The sequence below is a fragment of the Calonectris borealis genome, chromosome 2 (assembly GCF_964195595.1).
Source record: "Calonectris borealis chromosome 2, bCalBor7.hap1.2, whole genome shotgun sequence".
Lineage (NCBI taxonomy): Eukaryota > Metazoa > Chordata > Aves > Procellariiformes > Procellariidae > Calonectris > Calonectris borealis.
In genome coordinates this window covers 38045975-38064859 of record NC_134313.1, presented here as the reverse complement: position 1 = coordinate 38064859, position 18885 = coordinate 38045975, and the positions used below count along the sequence as shown (strand labels likewise).

The window sequence follows — 18885 nt, the reverse complement described above, 5'->3', positions numbered from 1 at the left end:
ATATTCTATTCACCATTAGCTGCTGAGTTAAAACTTCAGGCCATGAAGGATCTTTTCTTAAATCGTAAGAGAAAATAGTATGTTTCAAAATCTGTAGTGAAGAGTACATACTCCCAAAGTACCTCCCAACTAAAGTAATTATTAGTGCCAGTTTGATACCAGGTGAAATGTAGCAAAGATCAAACCTATGTCTCAATCCAGCAAAGCACAAATAAGATTTATATAGACACTGAAAGTTAACCACAGGCTCACATCACAGGCTTTTCACATTGGGCCAAAGCAATTTTCTATTAAAAACCAGCAAGATACTCTAAAAAGAAGAAAATAAAGCAAATGAATCTGTTCTAAGTGGAATCTACGTACGAACCTGCATTTGCAGACCATTATCCAGTCAAACCTGAGAAAGCACAGTGCTGGACCTAACATCCTCCTGCTTCACAGGCTGGCTCGGGACGGCAAATCAGGAGACTGATACATTATAAATAAGCTTTCTGGAAAGCACAATCAAGTCCTGAGAAAATCAATGTTTACATTACTTCCTGTCTTTCTTAATTATCCTTTTTTAAAGGACAGTTCTGTAACAGAAGAATTTAAGAGTTTGGGTTTTGTACAAAACAAGCACAACCATAATGCTCTGTTGATATTTAGGTCAGATTCTATTTTTCAACTGTTTTCTTGTGTCCAGTCCTGGAAACTGCCAAATCTCCATGGTGTGATTTTACCAGCAGGCTGCCCTTCCCCAGTCCAGCATAACTGGAAGACTGGGCTGAAACAGGCAATGTATTTCCAAGAAAGAAAGTGGATTATTAACATCCTTTAAGTTCTGGTTACTTAAGTTCAATGCAAATCACTTCATTTAGCTTGGAGGAGGTTTAGAGAAAGGCTATGAGAATGGCTAAACCATTTTACAAGAGCAGAATAAATGGGCAGTCTTTATTTAACCATGGAAACAAAAGACCTCTCAATACACTGGTGCAGGTGCAACCGCTACTTACGCAAAATGACGAGGCTGGCACAAACACCGATGACTTTAAACAGGCCGTAACTAAATTTAAACAGGCATTTAAAACACTTCCAACTACCCGAAGAGTTAAGTTCTTCCTTCCATTCAGAGCGGGAGCCAAAAAAACCCAAAACTGCTCTTAAGAGTAACACTGATGAGCTTGTGGAAAGACAGTATGACATGGCTGCCTATGTTAGCAGAAAGATGAATTAGACGACACGGACTCAAGGTCCCCTCTCCGAGCCCTGCAGGAGCAGCAGACAGGCAGGCCACGGCCATCAGGGACTTCGGAGTCTGTACCGGAGACACTACCCTCCCCACCCCGTGGCACTTTGCACTCACTCAGTTGGAGGATTCACTTGGTACAAATGCGCTTGTGCCTCAAATTTGTACATAACTGAAAGGAAGGGGAGTGGGACCATGCATCACCAGCCTTTCAAAACACGGAAAGACTCATGCACGAGTCAGCAGCAGAGCAAGTTCTCCAGAACTTAAGAGGGGGGATGCTTGCGCTAGAATCAGAGCATTCTTCGATCTGCATCAGTCCCGAGGGGCTACTCACGGGTTGTATGCGGGTGGGTGGGTGAAGCACTTACCCCTGTGCTATGGTTTCCACCATTGATGCAGCCAGCTAGGCAAGGATTAAAATACGTTATTCCATCTGATCCACAGACAGGCTCGTACTCGTGAATCTTACATCCACAGTTAACATTACAGCTCCCAGTCAGATTCCTGTGGGCCATGGCAAGAGTGGGACTGAAGAAAGGAAAAAGAACATGCTAGTAGAGCAAGCACAGATACCCTGCTGTTCAGAGGGAGAAAACATCCTACTCATTAACTCTGGAACTGAGAGTTTATTATCAGAGAAACACTACCTTAACTCTAGGTTATGTACATGATTTAAACAATATAGAAGAACAGGCACAGCATCCCTGTCATCAGCTAAAAACACAATACAAAAATAATACCGCAGTTTAAAACTTGTATCTTATTTGCCCAGGTAATAGCTGTATTTTTCCCCTGTTTTTTTTCCTTTAAGAGTTAAGCCACCACTATTTTATATGTCTATCCTAAGCTGTAGCAATTTGTTGTTGATTACTAGGGAAGGGCTCAGTGACGAGATGAAAGCATTACGTGAACTAATAGGCATCTCTTCCCACATACCAAGAACTGTTCAGAAAACTTAATGTATTATTTATATGTATATGTGAAATCTACAGGAATCTCTCTAGATCTGGAGGAGTGCTGTGCTGTTACTAAATGACTGTAAAAGAACCACTACTCCACCTCCCTGGACCGTTCCCCAAAATCTTGCCAAAGCCCAACTTTCTAGGTCCTCCGCAGAAGGGTTTGGTGGTATGCTCAGAAGGAACTAAATTTCAAAGCTGAAGGACACACCCCCCAAAAAACAGGCTCTTCACTACCTATCACTGCTGCTCCAAACAGGTGGTTGAACAGATCTCAACTGCCACAGCAGGGAACGGCATTAACTCCTCACTGGCAAGTGCCAGGCCAGCCTGGGCACGTCTTCACCATGGGATGAATGCGCAAAGGGACCCCAAGATGACGGGGGAAAAAAACCCACTGATGAAAGGGTGCTTTTTGCTATCAGTAGAAAGAAATCAACTCTGGTTACAACTGAGCGCCGGCTGTCACCATCACAGGTGACTCAGGTTGACTAAGTCACACTGTCACCAAATTAACTAGCTCCTGCCTTACCCACCATATCACTTCATCCCTGCCCGAAACAACTCTCAGGTCACTTAAAAATGCCCAGCTTTGGGCACAAACCCTGGAGGAGACACCCAGCTACTCCCTGTGCTGAAGGAGAGCCCAAGGTGACACTGGACTTGTAACATTCCTGGGTAGGGTAAGGGCTTGGAGTACAAAACAAAGCAGGAAAAGCGTTAGCAGACACAAAGGCAACCTCACTGAAAAAAAAAAACAGTAAAAACCCCTACATAAATGTATATACAAATTCTGATTATAGAGAAACAGAGAGAGTTAAAATGAAAGAGTTAAAGAAAGAGAAAATGGATACTAGTTTGTTTGTTCCCAAATTAAAAACAGACTGGCATAACTGGACCCAGTGTATATAAAGCTAATATCAGAGGATGTAAGGTGTCAATCTCTATTATCTACAAGCTCCTCATTAATGAGGAAGTAGTTGATTGATGATCATATCATATTTTTCTAACAAATAACTGGTCTGAAAAGCCATTTACTTTGAATAGGCATATTTTCTTGAAAACCTCAGACTAGTTTATAAAGAGCTACTATACTACCTTTGGCCCTTTCAGTTATTGGGATTGCTCAGATGAGTTTTGTAGCATTGCTTTTTTTCCTTAAAGACTAATTGAAAACTTATTTTTGTACATGTACATTTTCTGTGAAAACCTTTAGAAACACATGAAAATGGCTTTTGAGACCACGGTTGTCTCTTCACCAGTATCCTGTCTCTAACAGTAGCCATAAGAAGACGACAAGGAAAGAACAAGAACAGGGCAAGTAACTTTCCCCAGAAAAGTATTCTCTCAGCCTCTAATGAGTCTCAGCCCAAAATATTTTCTAAGTCTGATGTGTTTTTTTAGTTAATAAGCCCCAATTTTTTCCCTGTACTTCTCCCCTTGAGATTAAATTTTTTGCATCTACAATATCCAACAGCAAGGATTTTTCGACAGTCCACAGCCTGTTACACAAGCTGTTGTTTGTTTTGAATCTGGCTCTTACTAGCTTTATCTGACAGCCCCCACTTCTACTACCTTGCTTGTAAATTGTGAACACATGAAGGCTCCTGAAAAAATAAACTTAAGGGGTTTCTGTGGCCAACACGAAAATATTTGCAAGCTCTAGGGAAATCTTGTAGTTGCAATTAAATAAACCACATCTAATATTAACTAATCTAATCTAATCACATCTAGTATTACCTGAAGGCATTATGCTGGAAGGTACCTGAAGGTATAGGCATAAAGTATCACCTTTTATCCACGCTATTACTGAACATGCTAGCTCAGGTACCAAAAAGAAAATAACTGTTCCACTTAGATATATATGCAGACACACCTTGAAATGTAAGTGATTTTCTGCTGTCATTATACAGCCAAATTATAACAAGCATGAACTTTTAAATGGCCCATATTATACCTATTCTTACTACACTTGCCATGCTCTCTGTCTTGTTTCAGGTTGCTAAATTAATTTAGTAAGTGGAAAAGCAAAAGTCTGCAGTGTGGTTTACTGCTGCTTCAATTTTCTGCATCTCCTTTGGAATTCCATCTGGGTTTAAAATACAGCCAGCAACATGAATGCATTAAGCCAATGGAAAAGTTACGTGAATTACTTTATTCATACCAGTCTATTTCCAAGTGATAGGGTTGGCTGAGGCTAGGGATCCTACCTCTTATTTCGTAAATACCTTTCTGTCTAAAGAAATCACAGTTCCTGAATTCTGCACCTATGCTCCTTCTTCACTGCATAAGGTGATAATAAGCCACTGAAAACTGAAAAGCAGCTGATACCAACGTTTTCACCTGAAGCTTCTCCTGTTACTTTGGAAAACCCCCATTTTATTATGTTTCCAGGAACTGCAATCTATACTTTCCTGTGATGCTTAAATAGCTTTCTTTTTCTGGGGTTTACTCTTAAGTGTAAGTCTTACTTTCTGTCATAGCTGCTCTCTAGGCTTGTAAATGTTGTTTTGTGTCTCAAAGTACCCAAATGTTAGGCACTGCAATATTCAGTACTGCAATACACAAGTTTTTCTGAAGATACATGGCCAGTTTCAAACCATGTATTTTATGGGTTGTAATTTGCAATACCTAAACCTGAAAGTTTTCCGTCCTTCCAGGTGCCAAAGTCAGAAAGGCAGGTTCTGTAAGGAATCAAGACAGCTGACACTTCTAAGATCTCCAAAAATTCAGAACGTGGAAGTGAGGGCCTGACCTCCCTCCTATGACTTTTTGTCTGGCACCCTGGCCAGGGAAGGTGAGAAGTGAGCCGAGAGTGATGGCAAGACCAGATCAGAATTGGGTCCAGATACAATGATCACAATGATCAGTCCAGTGATCACACAGCAAGTCCAAAGGAAGGAGGGGCAGGCCCTTGCCTCCAGCTTTCTTCACAACAGCTCTTACCAGTCAGAGAGCTGACCCTGGACTCAGCCAGCTGAACTCCTTAACTCAGGTGACCAAGCTCCTGGAAGTGGGGGGCACACGCTCTGCACCCTGACACTGTATAGGAATATCGGTGCCCACTGCAGACAGCTCAGTGAGTTCCTATAGACGGAGCAAAAAGCTGCCCCTTTGTGCTGATGGCCTTCTCCAGAAACACTGTACTTCATGGATTTCTAACAGATCTCTTCTGAAGTGGAGGAGGAAGCTTACTCTTCCTCATCAGCTCTACAGTTGCCCGAGGTGGGAACACTGGGGTTCCAGGTCCTCTTCAACCTGAAGGGGTTCAAACTTACATCTCCTTGATGATGTTCTTATCCAGAATGGCATCTCTTTCCATCATTCCTGCTGAAGCTGAACGTGATCCCAATCCTGTCCACGCCTCCTCATCAATAACTCTTTACTGCCATATCTACAAGCAAAACCTGGAGCAGGGACCAGGACTGAAGCCATTTCTTCCTAGGGAAATCTCCTTTCAGAAGGTTTTAAAGTTAGGTTCCTCTCTTGAGTACTCTTTTTTCTTCTTCTGGATCTCTATACATTCCCCATTTTTCCCCCTTTCTTTTCCCTTATATCCCCCATCCATTTGTGCAGTGGTTACGGTGCTCTTGGGGACATCAGGAGTTCAAAGTCAGATTCCCTCTGACTAAAGAGCTGTGTAGAGGCTACCACGCATAAGGTGAGCAACTTTTGTAGCAATCAATTTCCTGACTTCCTAGCAAAAACACACTATCAGGCGGTTCTTATCTTCTCCACTATAACTGTTAAACATAGTGGCCAATGCTAATGAAGCAGGTATTGGCGGGAAACACACATACATCCCTTGTGGATTTGGACATATTTCAAATCCTTCCTTCCCATCTTTAAGTCACAGCAGCTTAAACACCTGCACCTACCTGGCTCCCTAGCACAGGATCTTCCAAAACTACACAAGAGTCTATGCTTGGTCACTTGGAGAACTCTGGCCAAAATACAAACAATAGCTTGTTTCACTTCAGTAGTCCTTGAGAATAGGTAACTATACTAACTCTGAGACTGAAGAGTCTAAAATATGCTTGTTCTGGGTTTTGGAAAGAAATCACATATTTCAAACATGTCCCAAAGTCCTTCTTCAGTCAGTGCACTCCTCTACCTTCTCCACAGCGGTCACAATGGCAGAGATCTAGTTTAGCTCAGAAGACAGGGCCAGGTCTGTCACCTGCATGGTTTTGGGATTCTTCATAGCTAGAGTGCATGGTAGCTGAACAGTGAAGAAAGGTGGTGCTCTGAGAATGCAGTTTTGCATAATTTTTTTTCCCATGGGTTTTATTACAGTGGTACCAGAACCCTTTGGTGCGTCATTAGCTTATTTTGAAAGGTTACTTTGAATACTCCATGTGCCACTTTTCACCAGTGTTTCACAGACTACAGGATGCTGTGGCTCATCGCTACAGTCACTCTGGCCTTGATCCACAGAGGGGCATACCTTCTGGGTCCCCTCCCAAGAGGTTGGATCTGCCTAGCTCTGTGACACAAGACTGTCCTCCCTTCCTCTTACCGCCTGACACTGTTAAACTAGCTGACTTTTTTTTCACAAATGGAAGCAAAAAGTGTCCTCCATTGCACCATTTAAGCAGTAGTCCACTGATTAGATTTGAAAACCCAGCTTCCAAAGAATATTCAAGTAATCCATAAACGGATGAATGCGATAAAGAGGAGAGGTTGCAGGAATGAAATTTAAAAGCCTTTTCCAGAGACTAGAATATATGTATGAAAATCCCCAAGTGCAGGAGAAGACTGAGCCCTTTGCCTTCTCACACCTGAGTCGTAAGTGGAGCTGCAGGCACCATCCTATCTCCATCTGTGGTCCATTTGCAGTTCAGTCCAGAAGACCTGAATTTCTGAGAACAAATCCCAGTTTGACCCCTGCAGAATCTGCAAAACTGGATAGAGCTAAGTACTGAGCTCTGTTGCAGCATGAGTATATGCACATGCGCCCAAATCTTGCCTTGGGAATTATGTTGGTAGGCACAACCTCTCCACACCTGGCACTGCAGCATTATATTGAATTATCTGTGCTTCCTTCTTCTCCCTGCTCTCAGTATTGCTCAATGGTGCCACAGAGAGGCCACTGCTGTTTAAAACCAGCTCAAGTACCTCTGCTGTAAGCAGATCAGTAGATATCCAGGGAATTTTAGCACCTCCTCAGCCAGGCAGGAGCTGAACAGGAATCTGGATTGGGTTTGTGGCTGCATCCCTGAGATCCTGCACACATGCTCACAGACTGTTGGGGTTGCAGAGCCTCACGAGGGCTGCTGTTTGCTTGCCTTCACTTCTGTAATGTGTGGGCAGGACTGCTGTAAATGTAAACAGCTAGCATCAAACTTACCGCATCTCAGCTACCCTACAGATCACAAGGGATGTTCTTCTGCTCCCATCTTCTACACCCAAATAGATCAGAGACTCGGCTCAGGAGCCACTCTACACACAGCGACTGTCACCTGTGTTGTCCATCACCTCACCTCCTGTCATTAGTGACACCAAGCAGTACGACTGCTGCTTAGTGGCTTCCACTTGACTCATTTTTAATTTATTTATACACCACTATTTGCTTTTGCTCAATATGCTTGTCTTTCCAGCTGGGCACTTTTGCAGCCGATCAAATGTTACTAAGTCGCTCTTAAATATTTATTGACTGTCTACTGATTACACAAATCAGGTTCACAAATTTAGCTCTTGGAGCTACTTTACACTTTATGGTCTAGTTGGATGTTAACCAAAGCCTTTCTGAGTGTTTTCTTTCTTGCGCCATAAACAAACAAGGCACAGGTTTAGACACAAGTTGCAGCTTGAGCAAGAAATTAAATATCCAGGACTGATATTGGTTCTGTCGCCTTCTCAGCTATCAGCTGAAACTTGGCTTATTATATCATGCTGGATTCCAGAAAGCAATATGCAGCAACACGTCATATAGCAACAGGCAGACTTTTCCAGTAATCTCTCAACAGAACCTTTTCTCTGATGGAAAACACCAAATCGTCAAAGCATTCCTCGGGAACATACTGATTTCAGCAGCACAGTGACAGAAGTTTTTCACACCAACAAGAGAGGCAGCGTTTTTGGAGTTTCGCAAGCTCCTCAGCAGCCTGCTGAGCTGGATATCCCAGATGCCTGAATATTTGGGGTAAGCAGTGGCTCCCCAGCCTGCCCGGGAGACCCTCGTGCCCACGTCCCGGCTGCCAGCAGGGCTCTGCCACCCTGCACATGGACAGGTCTGGGGACAGTCCAGGCTGCCGGGAAAGGTACAGCTCAGGTTCCCCGCTCCAACCTCTCCCACCCTGTGAAATGCATTCTTCTGACCTCTTATCCCTCCATCACGTAAAACCCTTCTCAGCAGCAGATGGGTCATGTTGTTCCACAGGCAGGACAGCCTGCTCCCTGGCTCGCTCCGCTTACGTAGCTAACTCGCTTCAGCTGCATTGCTGAACATTACCATGACACAGAGATTAGGAAATCAGCTTAAAAATAAAGGTGAATGAAATCAGGCATGCAAGAAATGAGAAGCATGAAACTGGAAACTGAACTGAGACCTCTGTGACAATTTAATCTCAGGGGCATTTTATTGTTTGCCCCGGAAGAAGCCTTAAGTTTACGGATACGCAAAGCAAATATGCTCAAATTAGTAACAAGCTACTGCAACCTGCGTCTCTCCAGCTTTCATCACCTTTTGTACCTCAGTAAATCACTGTAAGGTTTATTTCAGGGGATTTTTTTTGTTGTTTACAGCAAATGCCTTGCAAGCAAAGAGATAGTTTTTTCATCCTGTCAAGAGCATGTGATACATGAAATCATCTATTAACTCTGTTTCCAAAAGTTCATCCTCAGACAGTTGTGAGAGGTTCATGCTTTCATCTTTATCACCTTCGCTGTTCACTCATTGTTCACTCCTCTTTCAATGATGGGAAACTAATGAAGGATGAAGGAATTCAGATGCTGGGGACACGAAATCTCTACTGAAACATATCTATGTAACCCCATTTTCATCACATGTGATCTACCATATAGTATATATTATAAGAGATTTCTATGAACACTTCTCCCAGGAGGGGATCATTTTTCTTGAAGGTACGTATTTCTCCAGCAATAAGCTGAACCAAAGTACTCTACTAATCCTGCCTTCTGACAGTGGGAGGCTGCCTACTCTCCACAAAGGAAAACAAAGCATTGATCCCTGAATTACTGCACAGCACATCGCAGATTTACCTGCATCAGTCAGAAAGAGCAGGCTCTTATGGGAATTACACCAAAGCTAGTAAGTCCTGCTCATGAGCCGGCCTGTGGGAAAAGCAGCTTAGTTTCAATGCACCCACTGCTGTAGACACACGGGATGTCTGAGAAACAGCTGCCCCCCCGCTTGTTCCAGCGGGTGCAGATGCTGTCAACTTGCAGCGCTGCTTCACCTGAGCTGCCAAGGACACCCGTCATGCACGAGCGCACTAACAGAAACCAGCCCCGAACGACAGCGTTTCCTGAACTATTCTTTCAATTACAATGACGCCGCTCCTTTCATTAATAAGATTCAACTGGAAGTTTGCTAAACGTGTGTGCTGGGACAAAACCCAGAATCCCATCTGACAAATTGCATTTGTTCACTTCTCGGGGAGACTGTTCTGTGTCTCCATGACACGACGCTGGTAAAGCTAATAAAGCAGAGACCTTTATTAGATGTGACTAACGATAAAAGGGACTCTAGTTCCTAACATTTTTTTTTCTAAATCCTGTTCTCCTCTCTAACTATTACTCTGTGGAAGGCTTGTGGCATAGGAGTAAAGTAAGAAAAGAGAAAGTATAAGGTGAGATTTATTGCCTGGAGTTTTTAGAGCTGTGACCTGTTATTTCAGATACCCAGCCTTGGACTGAAACCTCATTGTGCTGGCAGTCAATGCACTCATATTGGAAAAAAAAAGTGGACCCTCTTCCCATGAGGCTACAATCTAAATTAAATGCCATTTAAAAAAAAAGCAGTGCCTGACTATATTTTGGTAACATCTAAACAAACAATTGGTTTGCACATGATTTTATTCATATTTATTTAGATCGCTGTAGTAACCTACAGGACCAAGGAAATACAAAGGAAAGGAGATAACCCCTCACCACGTAATTTCTGTAATCTTAATATGGGGCTATATGATAAAATGGATTATCTTAATTTAATAGCAATATTTTCGATTTGGTATTGAAGGACATTCTGGATGGCAGAGATCTGCAGTCTCCTTGTTGGCAAGCAGCTGGAATCACAGCAATGATGCAATTTTTGTGTAGCTGTTAAACAAGGGACCCTCTCAGTGTGTTAGCTGGATTCCTTCTTTGTTGTTATTGTTCTGATCCAATTAGTCACTGCTTTCAAGTTAAGGGATCCAAGTGGCTCATTGGACTGAAAGAGATTCAAGAATAACAGAAACCCAAACTGGTGGTACAAGAGAAAGGACAGAATTTTTTTTTTTTTACGTGAAGTGCCTCAGTAAGTCAATTGCATGCTTTAACTAAACCTTAACTGCACCAAAACAACAGAAAGCAATCAAAAAGGGTCTGTTTTGATTCATTACATACCAGAAACATCAGAGATGGAACTGAACTAATCCAGGAATCTGTCACCATGAGTAAGCTCCCCATGGAGCCTGTTTTAGTTGCCTTATACCACAAAACATGGAAAAGACAGGTCTACGAACAACCAAAGCAGCTGATCTCTGCTATTTCCCCTTTATTCGGCACTGGTGAGGCCACACCTGCAGTGCTGGGTCCAGTTCTGGGCTCCCCAGTAAAAGAGAGACATGGACGTACTGGAGAGAATCCAGCGAAGGGACTGGAGCATCTCTCCCATGAGGAAAGGCTGAGGGAGCTGGGACTGTTCAGCCTGGAGATGAGAAGGCTCAGGGGATCTCATCAATGTATATAAATACCTGAAGGGAGGGTGCAAAGAGGACAGAGCCAGGCTCTTTTCAGAGGTGCCCAGTGCCAGGACAAGAGGCAATGGGCACACACTGAAACACAGGACGTTCCCTCTGAACGTCAGGAAACGCTTTTTCGCTATGAAGGTGACCGAGCACTGGCACAGGTTGCCCAGAGAGGCTGTGGAGTCTCCCTCCTTGGAGATCTTCAAAAGCTGTCTGGACAAGGAGACAATTCAGGACTTCCCATTCGGATGCTGGTTACAGTGCAAGAGAAGGGATGCCGTATCGCGGTTTGACATAAGGCTCCTTACACTGCGTTCAAATATCAAACATGCCTTCAGAGACAAGGCTGGGGCACGAAACAATGGGTTCTAAAATGCTGAGATGTATAATACAGAGGTGCCCTTGACCCTCCTGATAACAGAACTGCTGATGACACACAACAACGGCAAAACCGCTTGTGCCCAACATAAAACAGCAGAAAATCCTTGCAAAATATATTCTAATCTGTGCATGCCTCCAGGTCCCATCCACTTCCTCACAGCTGGTACAGTTAGAAAAATACAAAGTTACGAAACATACTGAATTATGAAATATCATTGCCTACTTTGCTGAGTACTGGTATGCACATACTTCTATTGTTAACTAAAATCCAGCTTATCCTTCTCCTCTGTACTGGTTTGTTGCTCAGTTCATCAAAGAAAAAAAACCTACTTTTTAAAAGTAAAAGAAAAGAACAGTAGAAATTAACATGTTTGTCCAGAGAAGATTCTCCTGCAGGGCATGTCTACGCTGCCCAATGCAGCTGAGATCTCTGGGCTGCTGCCAGCGCAGGTAGCTCAGACATCAGACCCGGCATAGCCGTGTTAAGGTAGAGCATCATGCAAGACATTTACCCTGAATCAAGTAGCTGTACTGCTTCTCCTAACCGTTCTAGCCTGTTGAACTGGCTTTGACGTTCATACGCTGCACTGCATTGGAACTAGAGAATGAAGTATGTGTTTTATTAAACCTCAAAATGAAAGCATGCTTTTTTGTTACATGAACAATAACATTCTTTGATGTCTGAGTTAAAGAGTTGCCTACCAAGTAAATGATTTGAAACTATCAAATGATTGACCATGAGGATTAAGAGAATGTTTATTATGTCAGACATTCAAGATTAATGTGCTGCTTCTTTATTATCATTTTAATGATAAATTTGGATTTGATCTCTGCATTAAAAAAATCATATAGGGCTGGGGCTGCAAATTCCTGAACCATGCTTTATAACATGCTGGTAATTCTCAATTTCTGATGACATTGCAGTCTAAGCATGCTGATTTTTGTACTGATTTCAAAGAGTTGATATACCTCAACACTTTCGAGAATTTTGCCATTACCATCTCTTACCTCTTTTCTCAATAAGAACAATTAGATGAAGGTGGTGAAGAAGTAATGCTACTGCAGACTTTCAGAACAGCTGTGAATAGATGCCTGTTTCAATTCATGCTATGTATTTACTGCAAATGTTATTACTTACTGCAAAAGAAAAATTAGGTACTCTTACAGTTCCAGTGTGAAGGTTATGTGTTACATAGCAATAGTTTGCTTTGTCTTCAATTTAGAAAGAGATTTAAATTAAATAGCACTTTTTCACAAACAGAAAACTATAGCCTTCTCATCAGCCAGGCAGGGACATTCTAACTGGCCACACAGTTCAATTAATTGCTTTCTGAAATGTTTTAATTCCTAATAATTTTAATTTCTTCATCTACGCCCACCAGCTGTCACAAACATCAATAGAAGGTGGACAATCAAGCATTTCCCATCCCCATTCTCTCCTTCTTCAGCCCATTATGCTCAGACAAGGATATATCACCATGCTCTCCCCTCTACAGTCAGCCCCTCAGCACCAAGCATTAACTTTAGGTATTAAGAATACAAAGGAGTAAACCAGCTTTCCATCAGCTCATGACTTTCAGTTGCTGGTTTTCTTTGCTCTAGGATTAGGGTTTGACAGCAATGTAGTAACACCCAGCAAAACGCAATGCAAAATATTCTCTGTGCCTATTTTCTTCCTCCCTTGCTTCCCATTTTTTCTCTTTGTTTTTCACTTGGCTTGCTCACTGCTCCACTGTAGTTCTTTTTTTCCCCATTTGATCATCTCTTTTCCTGCTCTGCACTTCCTCTACACTGCCTTCCAAGCCTCAAAATAAGAAAGAAAATAAAAGCTCATGATCAGGCTTCTGAGGAATTACCTTCCAGTGAAACATCTTCTCACAACTTTTACCACACTGTCTTCCTTTCAAATATCCCTCATTTTTTTAAAATGCCCTTCCATGCATTTCTTAATGTCACAGCCTAAATCCCTCCCTCCCGACACCTTCCTACATCCACACCTTCTTTTTCACGACAGCCTTCTTCATTCTCGATATACCTTTAAGGGTTATGATCTAGTCCCTGTCTTGATGATGATCCAGCAAGCGCTGGAGGGCATTCATACAGATAGTAAGGGGTTCAGAAGCAGCGCACACCACTAATGTCGATGGCACATGCCCAAGTGATTCTTCTCAAATAGGGACTGTGGACCTTAGACACTATTATGTTGATAATAAACAAACCTATTCAGAAATAATCTTTGTAATCCCTTTAGTATTTTCACAATTTTCATGAGCACAAAAGGAAACATTTTGAAACACCAACTAAACTCTGAGCAATCTACAGAGGACACTATTCTTATTTTCCCGTAAAAATCACTGAAGTCCATTCTAATGCATTTTCCCATCCCTCAAAAAGGTGAGTGATTACATAAGCTCCATTATAAATTAGGTGTAAAACCGAAGGGCCACATAGTAACAGCATGTGTTTATATCACAATACTCACCAAATTCTTATTTGAACATATGGCTTCTTCAATACATCAGCCATCAGCATTTTTTACATTTCTTTATCAGGCTTATTGGAAAAAGCTGGTTTTGCCACAGATGATTCCAAGATACTTACCCAGTCGTGTAAGGTATATTTATTCCCCCTAGATTAATGCTTTCACATCCAACAATGAAGAGAGTTGAAAAGCAGAGCAGAGACACACCACTGCAGATCATAGCCAACTTTGCAGACTCTCTCGCACCGAGTTTCAGTTTTTTTATAATGTAGCCGCCTAGGACAATACCAACACCAGCACTTGGGACAATAATCACACCTGCCGGGAAGAAAATCGAGCAACATTAAAACAGGACCTATAGAAATGGTATAAAACATGAATATTGGTTTCATTCCCTAATTAGATGACTACAAATGCTGCACTAAGATCTCCATTGTCTGAATCTCTGCTAGCAAAGTGAGTCAGACTTTTCAAACCTCTGGAGTGTTGTCAAAGAATTAATAAAAGCCTCCTTATGATATTACCAGCAGCCAAAGCACTATAAGAGAACTATTGTACTTACAAGCAGAAACATTGCTTTGTATTTATTTTAGAATGGGGAGAAGGGATACACATTGCTCCAGTTTAATTACTGAAAATTTGAAGAAATCCAGATTTGGACACAAACCTTCCTCTTCCTACTCTCATGATTAATTCCAGCGAAGCACAAGTGCAGGCACGACCCCAGAAGCCGTCCCACTTGGGAGCGCACGCGTGAGCCTGGCTGCAAATTCTGCCTTCTGGATACTTTACTCAAGCTGAATAGCACTGAATAGCACATCGGCAGCCCCATTCATCTCAGCACCACCATATGGAGTGTAAACTCATCAAACACGATTAAAGAAATTAAGATACTAGAATTAGTATCAGGGTAAGTTTAAGACACAAAAGACATGCCTATGAAATTTCTGTTGAAATGAAACGCTCTGTTGCTGCAGTTATAAGGTGGCAGTTCAGCAACATGTCACTGGGCTGTCCTCACTTCCCAGGGCCTGAGCTGGTGTTGCCAGTGAATGTCTTGCACTTCTAGCCTCTCTTGGCTTTTGCTTCTCACTGACATGTGAGAAGGTCTTTGAATAAGGTCTTTGCTCATAAAGATGCATTCCACATAAATATGGAATTTGAAAAACTTTTGGCAGCTGCGTCTAGGAAGAAGGAACTAAACTTTATAATCCAAATTCTTAAAGATGTTGGCCTTCTTTTTAAAGAAGCCAGTAAGACTATCGCTTGCGAATATCTTTAATATTATTGCAAAGCTTTCTTATTCTCTGCTAATATGTGTAAAGGTGAAGGGGACATTATATTTATCAAAATGTTGAGATTGTGAAAGTGAGAATAAGAGGTAAAAATAGTTGCCTCCATAATTATACTGCCATCACCAACGGCATTATAAAATAAAATGTCATTTCATAAGGAAGATTTGTAATAATAACGCTTCACAGACTCAAAACCAGTCTTTCTCATAAGAGCAGAATTTAAATGTATAAGTCCTTCTACGAGAATTAAATGATTTTCACAAAGTTCAAAGCTGTTATCTCTCTCGAGCTGTTATATCTCTCACTTTCAATGACTGAATATGAACGAGGGAAAGAAATAATGCAAATCCTTTCATTTGCACTGAAAATGTTCTCTCTGCGTGAAAATGGTAACTCAGCCATCTGAGTCTACCAGGCATGCCCTGCTCTACGAAATCTGTGTCAGAGAAGCCCACATCCATCCAAAGGCAGACTGGGATCACTTGCAATGCCTTCTAAAACACCCCTGTCAGGTGAACCAAATTCCACGGACCAAATCCGTGGCTATATCAGTTACATGAACTAAGGATCTAGCTCAAGGTAAGGGCTTACCGCCGATAAATTAACCTCAGTATTTTATTCTTCTTTCTTCCACCTCATAGCTTAGCTTTGAGTTCTTAACCTCTTTTGGACCTGAATTTACCTTTTATTTCTTATCTTCTTGAGGATATTGGAAAAGCCTTTCACTAGAACTGAAAATCTGTGTGTCCATGTCTAGTACCTTGTCAAAACTAAGCATGTGAATATTTTGTGAGGCATTAAGTTAGTGGTTCTTCCATCAGTGAGTTACACTGCGCTGCTGTTTTCATCCATCCTCTGCCACATCATGAAGATCAGACCATTAAAAATGAGGAGAAGATCATGAGCAAATTGCCCACCAAGGCTCGCTCTCATTCAAAAGGATGGAAAGGTAAAGGAAAGCCTACACAGAAGAACTATAAAGACAAATTCCTCCATGCAAAGTGGAGCTGGGGATGGAAAAACTCTCCCTCTGGGGGAAACTGGAAGGGCAGGAGCAGATTTCGCTGTTTGTGGTGAAGGCAGCAGAAAGAAGCACTCATTCCCTCCTACGTGTCAGGAAGTCTGACAGTTTCTTTTGCCCTAAGTACAAACTCTTCATCCTTATGCCCCTCTCTTTCCGCAGGGGATGTGAAATCAGAAGTGATGTACTGTCAAAGAAATGCAGCTACTACAGTGCACTTCCAGACGAGCTTCCAGGGCAAAGCAAAGCATGTACATCTAATCAGGACATGCATTCTTCTTTTTCAAAGGCATTTAGAGGAATAAAGCTTAAGATCTGATACTAAGCTCTTGTGCTGCACTTTCCTTCATTTTATAATGACAGTTTGGCTTACAGGAATTGTGCGTGTGCCAAAGACACTCCTGGGTACAGTGCTCTGAGGCAATATCAGCTTTCAGTCAGCAATTTTCAAGCTTTGTCCTTTTTGCTGTTGTCAGGATGCTGCTGCACTTGAGGCTTTCCACAGGGCAAAACATGATCTTAACAGCTACTAATAGTCTGGGAACAGAAAACTGCAGTATCTGCTAAGCGGGCTACACTTCCAAAGGCAATACCGTAGAGATCTTCAAACCAATTCTGTCTGAGATACATGTTATATCTTTTCTAGAACTAAAGGTAGATCCAATGTGTTTATAACCATTTTAGCAGAAGTTACCAGAGCGATGCTTTATAATATATAGTGTGCAGTTCTTCCAATTACAAATTATTTGAATTGTGACTCTCTTTTTTACAAGTAAATCTGCTAGCAAAGCACCTGAAATTTAAACCTGGATTTGTCTAAGATCTACCTGTAAACCAAAAGTCAAAATTCTTTTTTTTCTGGACTTGAGAAGGCCTGGAGGCTGAATGCCACCTGCTCTACACACAGAAAATAGAACTCCAAACAAGACAAGACTGCAGCAAAAGCTGCACAAGTTCAAGACATGAAATTTGGCGCATGACATTTTTGCTGATGATTAATGCCAGCTTTGTTTGAAAATAGAAACAAATTGAGACTTAATTAAAGAATTCCTGCTTACAAATTGAGACGGAAAATGACCAATAAAAAATTTACATCAATGACATAAAGAAATTCAGCAAGCACATGTACTCAGCTGGTGATCTACATATGAACGATAGATGTAGTAATATAAATGACGTAAGTCCTCCTTTTGCTAACCAGAAGTTTGTAAACTGGATATGTCTTTGACTAGATTAGCCAGTAGCAATCTAATACAGAATCTTCAAGTTTCCTTTTCCCATTTTTCCTACAAAAAGAATTTATAAAATTAGTAACAACTGTTGACATTAATGCTAAGTTTAGGAGTTGGGGTTGTGGAAGCAGTGCTCACTTGTCCATGTTGCACATCCAGCTTGAGCTATTTCATCTTCTTCTTCTGGTTCATTATAATAGTCTCTATCAAGTAATTTATAACAGGGAAAACAACAGATGTTAATAGCTTCACACCCTGGATAGGGTAATGTCATTTTTTCCTCTTTTCATGTACTGACTATTGAATATTTTCTCTGGCAAGAATGTCTCTGGTTTATCCTGAGAACAAAGTGAGTTATGGAGCAGCAATCCCATCAAGACTCATTACAGCAAAACTCCTATAGAATCACGGTCCCATCAATCAATGTTTCCTCGTTATATACAGAACACAGGGTTTTCATCCCCTGAAGAAAATCTCATCCCAGCAAGATCTCAAACAGAAGTCACCACATGGTGATGTTTCCCCTCTGATGTTTCCCCTCCACACTCTAGAAAGACTCCTCGCTTTTCTTCCAGCCACTGCAGGTGACAAATGATTCCCTTGTGAGGTGTCTGTGTCTTTTTCTCTCTTTCTTCTACCACTTTTTGTCCTTCCCTTGACTGATGCCCCTGGGCAGCTTCACCCCATACTTCACCCCTGTTCCCACAACTCACTCTCCACTCCATCACTCCTTCTCAGGCGAAATATCTGGAAGTATGGGGGAGCAAAGAATTGCCTAGCAATTAGCAGCTCTTCTATATGGGAAGCACTACGGAGAAGTCAAAAAAATGCTTATAAAGACGAGTGTCTTTGATGCAGCTAGGAAAGAAGAGAGATGATCTGCATGACATGGGTCCCAATTCCGCACCTCATTTTGGCCCATTTCCCTAGGGAAGTTCCCATCTCTCCCTCCCGCAGAGCTGTACGAAGCTTAAAATTTTGTGGTTGTAGCTCTGTTAGAAGTTGGACTTGGCTGTACATTGCTGCGGCAGCAGGGGAAGTGCCACACCTGCAAAAGAGGGGTCTCAGACCTGAAATGACTGGTGGGAGAGGATTTGGGGAGCTCTCCTGTCTAGACTAGATCGTTATGCGCTCAATGTTAATAAGTAAATAAGGAGAAAACCACCAGCCTGGAGGGTAGAGAGAACTGAAGGATGGGTCAGATAAACAACTCGTCACTGGGGAAAAAGAAAGATTAGGATATTTTAAAGACCAAAGACAAAGTAAAATTCACATAAAATAAGAACAGCTTTAAAAGATCTTTTAAGGCACACAAACCGCCATAAAGCCTGTGGGTTTTCTAGCTTGTTTTTGTTGCATTTTTCCTCCC

At 41.9% G+C, this 18885-nt stretch overlaps 1 protein-coding gene across 1 annotated transcript in view; it reads right to left on the bottom strand.

Moving 5' to 3' along the window:
• SLCO5A1 (solute carrier organic anion transporter family member 5A1) overlaps positions 1-18885 on the bottom strand; it is a 74880-nt gene that overhangs the window by 6998 nt on the left and 48997 nt on the right. Inside the window, exons 5-6 of the mRNA XM_075140647.1 lie at positions 14088-14286; positions 1600-1759 (exon numbers count right to left, since the gene is read on the bottom strand). Coding sequence (XP_074996748.1) covers positions 1600-1759; positions 14088-14286 — 359 coding nt within the window. The remainder of the gene's footprint in view (positions 1-1599; positions 1760-14087; positions 14287-18885) is intronic.